Here is a 13,891-nt window from a genome sequence, read left to right as displayed (position 1 = left end):
CACCCCTTCTCAACAATCTACTGAGCCTTTACAAATGAGATAACTCTGCTAGGAACATTATCTAATGCACCATCCACTCTAACTGTGGTTAACCTGGCATAGACAATGTCATAGTCTTGGCGTAAAACTAAAGAATAGCATGATAGGGTGACAACTAGTCCATGCCCAAGATAATACAGTCTACCAGAATAAGTAACAACGGATCAACTATGGTCTCAAAACCACCAATAACAACTAAACATGACCAATACACACGGTCCACAATAATCGAATCTCCTACATGCGTGGACATATAAATACGAGAACTCAAGGAATCACGAGATACATCCAAATACAAAGCAAAGTAAGATGGCAATAATGAATAAGTGGATCCCGAATCAAATAAGAATGATGCATCTTTGTGGCAAACCGAAACCATACTTGTAATGACTGAGTCTAAAGAAACTGCCTCTGTCCTACTCGAAAGAGCATAGAATCAGGAATGACCTCACCCTCTAGGGAAACCTCTATGTGCATACCCCTCTACCCCTAGGTGGCTGTGCGAGTGGAGCAGAAACTAAGCTAGCAACGATGGCCTGAGAAGTTTGCATACCTGACTAGATCCGTGGAGACTGGGTAGTTTGGAAAGGTGCACCCCTACTGAGTTTGGGGAAGTCTCTAACCTTGTGGCGGGTATCACCACACTTAAAACAAGCCCTCAGAGGGTGTGGCAGCTAGGACTAGCTTGAGCCTGGTTAGTTGGAGTGACTGATGAACCACCCCATGTAAGAGGTGCACTAGAATGTGGCTCATAAAAGTGTGCAACCTGAGATCTCGGAACAACCAGAGCCCTACTAGAAGCTGGAAGTGTTAAGTGAACTGGATGGCTGACATAACCCCTACCATGATGGGCTGAAGCTGCAGTTTGACCACCACTAAATCTCCTCGTGCCACGAGATCTGCTGGCATCCTTATCATCTCTATCACATTCTCGCATACCCTATAATATCCATGCAATCTCAACCACCTACTAATATAAAGTGTCTAACTCTAACTCCCTGTCCATGTAGTATCTAATACTTTGGTTGAGCCCCTCAACGAATTGATGGACTCGATTCCTGACTGTGGCAACCAAGGCTGGTGCATGCCTGCACAAATAACTAAATCGGACAACATACTTTGACACTGATATAGTACCCTGGCACAGCCGCTCAAATTTCACGTGCCAAGAATCCCAAAGGGTCTGAAGAACAAACTCTCTCAAGAAAAACTCTAACAACCGATCCCATGAAAGTGAAGTTGCCTCGGCTAGGCTAATAACCTCATACACCCACTACTACTTACATGCTGCTCCCTTTAGTTGGAACATGGTAAAAGCAACACCACGCATCTCAACGATGCCCACAATGCGGAGAATGTGGTGACACTCCTCAAGAAAACCATGTGCATCCTCTGAATCCAAGTTAATTAAAGTTGGAGGGTGGTACATTTTGAACCTCTCGAGCCTAATCTACTCCTCCTCAAATGCTGCTTCACTAACCACGGGCTAAACTGGAGAACCATGTTGTAACGGTATAACCTATGGGACCTAATCAACTTGGACCCGCTGCTCTGGGTTGCAGGCCGCGTGAGTCTATATTTCTCCCTCAGCTTGAGATGTGGCTGGTGCAAGTGGGATCAACCCTTCCTGAGCTATGGTACTGAACATGCTCAAGAACTGTGTGAGGGTCTGCTGAAGTTCAGGCACAGCAATAGGAATCTCTGGTGCCTGCCCTCCATCTAGAACTGCTAGGGGATCCTCTGTCGCAGCTCACGCGGGTTCTCTGACTACACCATGTGCTCGTCCTTGACCCTGACCCGGCTTCTCACAGCTCTAGCAGGGGGAGCATGTGTATGATCAACGGATCATGTAGTGCATGTTGATCACGCCTAACTATGCCTTATAAAAAGGACAAAGCGGTCGCTGCAAATATAATCCGAGTATTTAGCCTAGAGTCGAATCCTCAGAGAATTAACCTATCAATTACTCACTCCAACAATTTTTTTGTAATCAACTTTTCAAATATTTAAAAATCAATTGGTGATGGTTTAACTAATTATAACTAAATAAGAACAGGTAAACTAACGGCTAACTATGATTGAGTTGTAAACAAATAAGAGAAGGATCTAAGGTTATGACTTCCCCTATTGATGAAATTCCTTCCTGTTATGTTTCACATAGATTTTCCTAATCATCTCTATCAATCATGAGCACTGTTTTTACCGTAAATCTCTCTCGCTAATCACGACAATTTACTAGACGCACTCTCTCGAGTTACGCTAGATGGCTTTTATTACAACTCACTTTAGATCGCACCCAAGGTTTCATTATCCCTAATCCCGCCTTTAAACCCTCGGTTATTGATCCCTCATATACTTTGAGAGTGGTATTGTTCAACAATTACCTAAGTATGAACTCTCTACTGAGTAATAGATACTAAATAGGCACAGTTAATTGAGGATCATATCAATTAACTATAACAAGAACGTAGTTGAACAAATAGATATTAAACCGCGCAAACTATATTAACATAACACGAATTTCATCCTTCAATAGGTTCCATCAAAACCCTAGACTAAATATTTAGCTACTCATAGCGAAGCAAGATAAAACTACAAAAGTATTCATAATGTGCAAATAAAGATAACAATGAGAAGATTGAAAAACTCTAATGAGTGATTGCCCTTCTCACACTTGTTCTTACCTCTAATTCAGTCTAAAAACAAGATTAACCTTTGCTTGGGCGAGTTTGTTGAGTTTATAAAAAGTGAGGATAAGTTTCCCCCAATTTACACTTTAGTCCCACAATTTCTAGGTGATTACACGGTCGACCGCGACCGCGGCAGAACGTGGCGCGACCACGGTGAAACGCAACTATTCTGCCTCAATCTTTTGGCCCACCGCATTCCAGCCGCGGTCGACCGCGGTCGCGGTGGCCTCTTGTCCAGTCCTCCTTTACCTCTTTCTTGCTTATTTTCATTTGGGTTCTTCTTGATTTAGCCCATATCCTCATTATTGACTCTAAAACACTTCATAGTCTCTTCCTAACTTGGATTAGTCCCTGCAAAGCAAAAGAACACCAATTAGAGTATTTTGTTATCATTTAGCCATTAAAATAACAATAAAGTATGGTACATTTAGAGTGTAAATAGTATCTATATAGCCTACTATCACATGTACTCACCATCAATGAGAGAATAGAAAGTCAAAGATTTAGTTTTCGTAATCAACCAATTCGCACGATAAGGAATCAAAGAACTGGAAATTTCCTAATAGTTTTGTAGCCTCTTGGAGATAAGTACATACGTCTTCGGTCAGAGGTCCAGACTAACCTTCCCTTCATGAATCAGGTGCCTACTCACTACAAAAGAGACTTATATCATTTACAAACCACGCATTGAGGAATTTGAATACAACATTTCACTCACCCTCAGAACAAATTCTTATGCCACAAACAACACACCATAGGCTTGCCCGTAGTGTAATACTCGACTATTCGAGTTTATTCAGTCTAGAATCAAATAGGACTTTATTTGTTTGTAATGTTGGCTGTGGGACGGGTATGATACATCTAGGTATAGTGACTACACCTCCCTAAGCACTCCACTACATTGTGTACTTTTAAGCTCTTAACTTTATCACACCTTCTTTCCACCATTAAATTATTGTGTTAACCCTTTATTTTTTCTTTAATCACACTTTTGTTTTAATAGCTGCCACCACTTTGAGGCTTCTCTTTTTTTTTTCTCTGGTGGCCTCTAATATTGTTTATCAACTAGTGCACCTTTTTTTTCCTTTTTTCCCTTAATTCCACTTAACAACTTAACCAACCACCCCACACTTATATTTTTTCATATTCGTTACACTTTGAGTGCTTCTAAGAGGTGGTAGGGTTCAACAAGATAGGTTATTTAAGCTCTGGTTAGACTTGTAATATGGTTGCTAAGGAAAACAGGCTTACAGGCTTAACGTGGTTGACTAAGGTATACACAATTAGGTGGGAACAAGCACATATATAAGGGTTAAGCAAAGAAACGCCTATATCACTTTTCAGACCAAACAAGACAACCATTTCGCTTTGCACACACACAGGCAAGTTCTAGGCATTGAATGTTAACATAGAATACAGAAAGCCTCACTCACACATGGCATATGACTCAATTCAGTTAGGATCATCAGACACTCTGTTCTAAGTACTTGAGCCATTTAGGAACACACAATTTAAGGCCTTCTTTGAGTCAACTAAAGAGCATAAGTGTCACACTAAAGCAGTCTTTATTCAAGGTACCATAGTTCCATTTTTGTTTCTCACCCAAGACTTTCTAAACTAAAAAGAAAAACTAACTACACCCAGTTAAAATAGAAACTCTTGGAAAAGAACCGTGGTTTAAAGAAAAACCAAGGGGGAGTTGATACACTACCTAATCAAATGAAAATCTTTTGTTTTTGTTTTTTTTATATTCGACTTATATCCCTCAAGATACCGTCGAGAGATGTCCGTCTTTAGGCCAAGTCAAAGTTAACTAACATTAACCAACAATATCAAACACAAGAAAAAAACAAGAACAACACCATACAAAGTTATACAATTTTACAACAACAACCATCCCCCTACCCCACACTTAAAGCTTTGGCATGTCCCCATGTCAACGAATATAAAGCAGAGTAAGGTAAGGGAATTTCCCTGATGCTCAATCATGATTAGATACGGTGCTAGGATTGAGGTTACACGCTCATCCTAGTGCCCGGAGCCAGCCCATGATCGTTTTCTCCGACTTGGCATGTTGAGTAGTCAAATTGTCAACTCTGGTGCCTAGGTTAGTGATCGAAGTGCGAAGATCAGCCATATCTTGCTCCAAGGTTGTCATGCGGGTACTTCAATAGACCTGTGATGGGCCCGCCTCATCAACTCTTGGATGTGGTGGGGTAGCATCATCAACCATCACTACCAGCTCTATCCCAATTGTGATTTTGCTAGCTGGGAATTGGGCTTTCAATGGTAATTTCCCATCTACTCTAGGATTTTCAAGAACTCGTGCATCACGGCACAGCTTGGTAACCAGAGAGGGGAAGTAAAACCCTTTGAGTACTTCTGGGCTGCGAATGAACATCTCATCATGAAGGAGCTTAGCGACATCAAAATCCTGGTGGGTCATAACACAGTAGATACCTGATTCTCGTGGCCCATTGACATCGGTAGTGTTGTTGGAGGGTAGCAAACGGTTGTTGATAATTGTGAGCCAACACTTAGCCTCCCAATTGAGACACTGGGAGTTCAATGTGATCCGGTGCTTTATCCATATATGCTCTCTGTCAGGCACATATATTGCTTCAAGAATCGGTGCCCACCAGATAGTTGGGCGGTGATAAGCAATATAATGATCTCTATCCCCAGTGAATACTGGCAGCCGGTACACTCAGTGGATGACCTCAAGAGACGCATTTACCCGGGTGTTTCGTACTGTGACCACTCCATTAACATGCTCCGGGTAGTTAGCATAAAACTCCCTTACCATCAGTATATTCGCCTCCTCCGGTTCATCAAAGAAGATGTCCAGCTGACACCTCCTCAACTATGCAAAGATATTTGGGCATTCCACTTGCAAGGCTTGCCGGTCAATATGTACTTCAGGTAACAATTTCTTGGATGCCTTGGCGTTATACCTGTCCTCAGCTGGTTTGGAGACAAACCTAGCTCTGTCAAACTGTTCCGCACTAGCTTGACCCCAAGCTCTAAAATAACTGCCCGGTCCACTAGCGGAAGACCCTATGGTACGTCTCTTCTTAGATTAGTGCATTGTACCTGCCAAAAATAGAGCCTCCTATTAGTGAGGGTTTGAGTTGTGTGAACCCTAGGTGGTTACTCAAACTTCGCCACCACCATGGTCACATTAGCTATTATAGCTCCATTGGGTCAATTTCACAAACACCTTGTGTGCATGGTCTCTATTCTAACAAACCTAGCCCCATGGAAGCATAAATTCTTCCCCCAAATCAACTATTCATACTTCACCATTCCACCCCACCACAATTAATTTTACACAACAAAATCACACTCTTCTCTACAACATTGTGCCCATAACCCACTAAAAAGCAGAAAATAAAATCAAAAGAAAAAAAATCTACTATAAATACTACAACAATTAAGGCATTGAACTTGCAAAATACTAAAAAACAAAAATACAAGAGAATAGAGACAGAAGCTTGACATACCTGGTTATAGTAGAGGGTGAGAAGGATGGAAGTTAGGGAAGAGAGATTGGAAAGTGGGTGGAGTGTGTGTAGGAGTGTAAGAGAGGTGAAGAAGAAGAAGAAGAAGAGGGGAGAGAGGCGTTGAGTTAGGGTTTAGAGAGGGAGGAGATGGGGGAAATTAAGGAGGAGGGGGCGGGTGTTTTAAGTTTATTAGGGGGGGGGGAATTAGAAAAGAAAAGAAAAGAAAAAAAAATTAAGTTTCACTTACCTGGGCGACAGTAAAGTCACGAATTATCGCAGTCGATCGTGGTCCCACCGCGGCCGAGGTGAGTGAAGGGGCGTGAAACAGAATGATCGTGTTTCACCGCGGTCGTGCCGCGGTCGCTGTGGATCGAGCAATCTTGAGACAAAATACCCGTCATTTACCACAGTCTAGCCATGGTCGTGCTGCGATCACGGTCACAAGGAAATTTCTTTACTTTTTTTTATAAGGAAGTTAGCTTCCTATTCCTTTGGTACAACATCAAACAACAGAAAAGAAAATAACAAAAATCATGGGTTGTCTCCCAGCAGCGCCTGATTTAATGTCGCGGCACAACGTAGATAAGCGCATTTAAGGCTCGCTCTGCCTTTGAGGTTCAGTCAGATGGATCTCTGACACTTCCTTTGGTTCATCCATGCCCACATATGGTTTCAATCTCTACCCATTGACTCTAAATGTATGATAGTACTTTTTTGAGGCAATCTCTACAGCACCCGAATGGAATACTTCGACCACTCTGTTACACCCCAAGTTTTCATACGTGAGAGTACGTCGTAAGTCATTGATGTGAGCTCAGAAATGAGATTCTATTTGGAAGCAAATAAAGTAAGTTAATCATGTTACCTTGGAGGTTACAAATATTTAAGATCATGAATAACGAGTACCAAGAGGGTTGGAAATCTTAGAAGCTAAACCAATTGAAGAAAATAAGTTTCGTCGAAAGTCGACAAGTTTCGAATGTTATAACATGTACTTTGAGGTAAGACTAGGTTTATTAACATGATAAGGAGGTTATTCTATGAGTTATTTTAGTCGTATGAAATTCATTTCTACATTTTGAAGGCAAGCAAGTTGTGGAACAAGAGTTGGCAAAGGTCATCACAAGTTACATTCATAAATTTGCTAAACTTTAGGTCAAATGAATCTTAGAATTTCTCCAAATATACTTGGAATAATGGGGTTTTCTACCTACCAAATTGAAGGTATACGAGTCTAGTTTCTAACGCATTAAACCGTTTATCAATACGACATCGGAGTAGAGAGATATTCGCGTTTTTGCGAGACGGCGCAAGCAGCTCCCAATGGGACCCACTTAGGCGGTGGTTGACCTACTTCAATTTATAAACGCTTTGGACGCCTATTTTTGCTCATTTTTCAACTAAACTTCGTCTCCAAACTTCTCCTAACCCTCCTAAACATATACCACAAGGGTTTGAAGTGATTCCAAAGTGATTACACCATATTTCAACATCAAAACTTAGTTCTAGTGAAGAACAACACCTCTTTGAGGTTGTGTTGTCATTGAGGATTGTTGTGGGTTGTATTTGGATGAAATTCCAAGTTGTTGCCGTTCTCTAAGGTGAGTATAACAGCCTACTAATTGTGCTTAATCTTTCTTGTATGTTGGTTAAGTTGTTAGGATGATAAACTACAAGATAATACTTGGATTAGCTTAAGTCACTTCTATGGTGTTATATTGCTATTAAGGGTTGTTGTAAAATGAATATAACTTTGATTTTGACTTGAAGTTACTGTAGGAGGTATGTATATTGTAATCTTGCTTTTGCCCAAGGTTATCTTGATGTTGATTAAGTTAAATGGATGGACAAGACATGAACTAGTGAATAAAGTTGCTAGTTGGGGATAGTTGAAGTTGTGGATTATTTTGGTTGTTATAAATATATGGTATAAGGCTGGAATCATTGATTAATGACTTCATTATCATGTTAATTATACTTTTAGGTTGAAGTAATAAGTCTATAAGGATTGATAAGGGGTATACGGATTCCAATCGGAGCTTGCCGCTCGTCGTAATGTAGTTGTGACTTGTTGTTGTTATATGGTGTCTTGATATTGATAATTATGTATTGATGGATTGATCTAGTCATTGTTGTTGGTATATGGTATTGGAGGAGGCCCTTGTTACAAGGGAGATGCTGCCCAAATTTACGTAAACGAGTTACTAGCTTAAGTTATAGACTTAGCTTGTGCTTAGAACTAATTTTGAATCTCCTTATACTATGATAGATTGCGTTGACTTGTTTGAAGAGTTGCTTGGAAGTGATTAAGGACTCAACAGGTTTAAGGTATGTTAAGGCACTTTTTTCTTTCTTTTGGCATGATCTAAAGTGAAATGAATACGCTACTTCATAACGGATCTACTCCTAGCAACTAAGGTTGTCCATGTTGTTCTTTCCTTATAAAATTATTCTAAGCAAGTGTGTATGATCCTTGAATCCTACTAAGGTTCATATTGAGGGTATGGATGTCCATAGTGCTCTTAAGTCACTCCAAAAGGTTTAGAAGGTGATTCCATGAGTTGAGCATGCATTATATATATGTATCTATTTTACTCTACCGAGCCGCGCTATAGTCGGCCGGGTACGGCACCTATTGTGCAACCACTGATTAGTTGGGTTTTACCGAGCTCCACGTGGCCGGGTACGATTCTACCGAACCTTATGATGGTCGGATAGGCTTTTACCGAGTCCTCTTTGAGGCCAGGTACGATATGATGATGATGATGCCCACAGAGGGGAATGTTTTAAAAAGTTTATGTATATATATGTATTGTGCATTTCATATCAGTAACCCTCAGAGGCACTCAGATGTTATAGGTTGTATCTCCTCTATCTCTCTCTTTACATTACTGTTCTTGTGTATGCTTTCCTGCCTAACATACTCGGTACTTTATTCGTACTGACGTCCCTTTTGCTTGGGGACGCTGCATTTCATGCCCGCATGTCTCGATTGATAGCTTGACAGTCCTCCTAGTAGGCTATCAACTCAGCGAAGGTGTTGGTGCACTCCACTTGCTCCGTAGTTGCCTATTTGGTCAGTATGCTTTGGATATATATTGATTGGTATGGCGGGGCCCTGTCCCGACCTTTATTATTTTATGTACTCTTAGAGGCTTGTAGACAGATGTCAGGTGTATGTATAATTGTATGGCCTTGTCGGCCTATGTTTCGAGTTTACTAATGGTCATGTCGGCCTTATAGGCCCGTATGTCACATATATTAGTTTGTATATCATGTCGGGTCTTCATATGTTGAGTATTCCCTTATGTTTTATTCTTTTTATCTTGTGACGGGTTTTCTGGCTCATTTACTCATGATAACATGATAAGAAAGATATGTTACGTTGGTACTCGGTTGAGTAAGGCACCGGTTGCCCGTCGCAGACCCTCTGATTTGGGTGTGACACACTCGAAATGGTTCAAACCATCATGACTTGAGTTTACCCCAAAATAGCCTTAATCTTGAGTTATAAAGCAACACCATATCTCCGATCTTGAAATTTCTCTCAACAATGTTCTTGTAGGTAACCGCTTCATTCTCTCCTTATATAGTCTCGTGCTCTCGAAAACAAGATATTGGAACTCTTTGAGCTCATGCAATTCTGTGACTCTAGTTGTGCCCGCAGCCTCAATGTCCAGATTCAGTTGTTTAATTGCCCACCAAGCTCTATGTTCTAGTTCCACTAGCAACTGACAGGCCTTCCCAAACACCAACTTATATGGTGAATACCAATTGGTGTTTTAAAAGCAGTTCTATAGGCCCAGAGTGCATCATCTATCTTTTTCGCCCAATCAATTCTTGTGGCATTCACAGTCTTGGTCAGCACACTCTTTAACTCTTTGTTCGACACTTCAACTTGTCCAGTGGTCTGAGGATGATATGGGGTTGCCACCTTGTGGCATACATCGTACTTTTCTAGCAACTTCTCGAAGGCTCGATTGCAAAAGTGAGTGCCCTCGTCACTGATAATAGCTGTCGGGGTCCTGAAACGGGTGAATATATTCTTCTACAAAAACCCCCCACCACCTCTCTTGCATCATTGGTGGGGAGTGTTGCAGCTTCCACCCATTTGGACACGTAATCTACAGCAACATGTACTTATTTCCAAAGGAGCTGAAGAAGGGGCCCATAAAGTCTATCCCCCAAACATCGAACATTTCAACCTCTTGAAATGGGTTCATGGGCATCTCATGGCGACGGGAAATGTTCCCGGTTCACTGACATACGTTACAACCCTTCACCCATTGATGTGCATCCTTAAACACTGTTAGCTAGTAGAACCTGGCTTCTAGCATTTTCACTGCCGTCCTAACTCCTCCAAAATGCCTACCATATGCCGATGCGTGACATGCCTGCAAACTAGAAGATTCTTCTATCTCGGGGACATACCTCCGAATCATATTGTCAACACATATTCTAAACAGATAAGGTTTATCCTAGTAATACATGCGGCAGTCACGATAAAACTTTTTCTTTTGTACAGAGGAAAGGTTATAGGGAACTATACCACTTGCCAGGTAATTTGGAAAGTTTGCATACCATGGTACTTCCTCAAGGCTTGTAGCGAGTAGCTGCTCGTCTGGAAAGGTTTCCAGAATATCCTCAACCTCAACTGAGTTTTTAGCTCCCTCAAGTCGAGATAGATGATCAGCGACTTGGTTTTCTGTGCCCTTACGATCACGAATTTCAAGGTCGAACTCTTGCAGTAATAGAACCCAACGAATCAGGTGCGGTTTGGACTCATTCTTCTCGATCAAGTACCTAAGAGCTGCATGATAAGTATATACAATTACCTTAGAGCTAATCAGGTATGATATGAACTTGTCAAATGCAAACACCATAGCCAACATCTCCTTTTCAGTCATAGTGTAGTTCAACTGGGCTCCACTCAGCATTCTACTGGCATAGTAGATTGGGTGCATTAGCTTGTCTTTTCGCTGTCCTAGCACTTCCCCCACTACATAATCACTGGCGTCACGCATTAGTTCGAATGGTTGCTCCCAGTCGAGAGCAACAATGATAGATGTTGTGACTAGCCTCTTTTTCAACTCCTCGAATGCTATCCTGCAATCATCAGAAAATAAGAAAGGGTGATCTTTTTCTAACAACTTACATAGAGGGTTGGCAATATTTGAGAAGTCTCTTATGAATGTCTGGTAAAAATCGGCATGCCCGAGGAAGCTCTTGATTGCCTTGACTGAAGTGGGGGGTGACAGCTTCTCTATCACGTCAACTTTAGCACGATCCACCTCGATTCCCTTGCTTGATACCCGGTGTCCCAATACTATGCCCTCTTGTACCATGAAATGTCACTTCTCCCAATTAAGTACCAGGTTAGTCTCAATACATCTTTTCAACACTCGGGTCAGATTTATAAGGCACTCGTCGACAGAGTTTCCCACCACTAAGAAATTATCCATGAGAACATCTATTATGTCTTCTACCATGTTAGTGAATATGGCCATCATGCACCTTTGGAATGTGGCGGGTGCATTGTATAGGCCAAAGGGCATCCTTCGAAAAGCATAAATGCCATATGGGTAAGTGAAGGAGGTCTTCTCTCTATCCTCTGGTGCAATGGAGATCTGATTGTACCCTTAGTACCCATCCAGAAAAAAAAAGTGGGACCTCCCTGCCAATCTGTCAAGCATCTGATCAATGAAGGGAAGTGGGAAATGGTCTTTCCGGGTGACCAGATTCAATTTCCTGTAATACATGTAGATTTTCCATCCTGTGACGGTTCTTGTAGAGATCAGCTCATTGTTATCATTTTTGACCACCGTCATGCCACACTTTTTAGGAACACATTGCACCATGCTAACCTAGTTGCTGTCAGAGATTGGGAAAATGATTCCCGTATCCAACCACTTAACCATCTCTTTCTTCACCACTTCTTTCATGTTGGGGTTCAGACTTCTTTGGTGCTCCCTGGAAGGTTTGTGTCCCTCTTCCAGCAGAATTTTATGCATACAATATGCCGGGCTGATCACCTTAATCTTTGCCATGGTCCACCCAATGGCAGTCTTGCACTCCTTGAGTACTTGCAAAAGTTGTTGTGCCTGCACATCTAACAAACTAGATGAGATAATAATAGGTAATGTGGAGTTAGGTCCTAGGAACTTATACCTAAGATGGGCAGGCAGTGGCTTCAATTTCAGCTTTGGTGGTTCTTCTATGATGGCTTGGCTGGAGGAGTTTCTCTGTTTTCTAAGTGAAGGGGCTCGAATTCAAGAGTTCTATCCCAAAACCCTCTGCCCTCTAAAGCCAACACCCATTTTGCGAACTCTTCCCCATTCACCTTATCTAAATTTACCAGACATGCAGCAAGAGGGTCCTCAATAGTTAACGTCTCATCATCAGCTTCTACGATTACATCCACGACATCAATAAGAGAACAATTGGCAAATTCACTTGGTCGCCTCATAGATTTCTACACATTGAAGTTATCTTCTCATTGTTCAACCTCATCTTGAGCTCCCCAGTTTCACAATCAATGAGAGCTCTTCTTATGGCCAAGAACGACCTTCCCAAAATTATGGGAATTTCTTCATCCACCTTGCAATCTAGAATCACAAAATCTGCAGGCAACACAAATTTCCCTACCTGAATCAACACATCAACCAAGATTCCAGAGGATCTTTTCACGGTCCTGTCAGCCAGCTGCAATAACATAGAAGTGGGTCTAGCTATTCCAATCCCCAACATCTTATAGATCACCAGGGGCATAAGGTTTATGCTAGCCCCCAAATCACAAAGTTCTTTGGGAAAAGCAAAGTTACCAATGGTGCAGGGAATTGTGAAACTCCTTGGATCAGACAGCTTCTCAGCAACTGGTCTAGTCACCACAACACTGCAGGTCTGAGTGAGAGTCACTGTGGCCAAGTCTTGGAAATGGAATTTTCGGGATATCAAGTCCTTTATCATTTTTGCATAACCAGGCATTTCCTTCAAAGCATCAATCAATAGAATATTTACCTGGATTTGTTTCAGCATCTCCAAGAATTTCTTGTATTGTTCCTCTTTCTGGTACTTGGCCAGCCTCTGTGGGAATGGTGTTGGAGGTCTCTTCTTCCCAATGATTTGGGTATTTTCTTTGTCAGAACCTACCTCAACTACCGGGTCCTGAGCTGCCTCCGCTTCTTTCTCAGCCTCAATCTATGTGTTGGGTTCTTCCTAGGAAGGCTATAATGTCACCTATGTCAATTTTATTGAATCATCTGGCTCAATGGGCACTGGTACAAGTGTTTCGGCCTGTCTGCTTTCTCGAGCCCTCTCTTGCTATAAGTCTAAGTTTCTACCATTACGTAGACTCATTTCCATCAACTGCTTCGGGCCTTGATCTTTTAGATTTATCTGAGTATCTGTAGGTAATGTCCCGTGAGAACAGTTATTCAAAGACATCGAAATCTAGCCCATCTACACTTCAATATTCTTTATAGCTGACTCATGTGAATCTACCCTTTCATTCATTTTTGCATTCGTCCCTTTGACCCATCATTGCCTCGAGTCTAGCAAACCCATCTTCCTGTCTTCCACCATGCTGCTGCTGAGGAGGATGATAACCCTGCTACTGATTTTGATTGTTATATCCATGTGGCCTTTGGTAAGGCGCCATAT

General features: G+C 41.7%; 1 protein-coding gene across 1 annotated transcript; it reads right to left on the bottom strand.

Moving 5' to 3' along the window:
- Positions 1-12,142: 12,142 nt before the first annotated feature.
- LOC142165181 (uncharacterized) lies at positions 12,143-13,216 on the bottom strand. Its single transcript, XM_075223794.1, has 2 exons — positions 12,878-13,216; positions 12,143-12,202 (listed from the first exon to the last, which is right to left on the bottom strand). Exons 1-2 carry the CDS (start codon positions 13,214-13,216, stop codon positions 12,143-12,145), a joined length of 399 nt encoding a protein of 132 aa, XP_075079895.1.
- Between the last annotated feature and the right edge of the window lie 675 nt (positions 13,217-13,891).

This window comes from Nicotiana tabacum, chromosome 10, assembly GCF_000715075.1.
Source record: "Nicotiana tabacum cultivar K326 chromosome 10, ASM71507v2, whole genome shotgun sequence".
Lineage (NCBI taxonomy): Eukaryota > Viridiplantae > Streptophyta > Magnoliopsida > Solanales > Solanaceae > Nicotiana > Nicotiana tabacum.
Note: the sequence above shows the minus strand (reverse complement) of the source record. Positions and strands in the feature narration are given on the sequence as shown.

Bases quoted from the DNA above. Each gene is read 5' to 3' on its own strand.
- LOC142165181 (XM_075223794.1), bottom strand. From the start codon at position 13,216: ATGCCTGGTTATGCAAAAATGATAAAGGACTTGATATCCCGAAAATTC. The intron at 12,203-12,877 runs GTAGGGAAATTT...CAAACCTTCCAG, and splicing joins TGGTTGATGTGTTGATTCAG to GGAGCACCAAAGAAGTCTGA.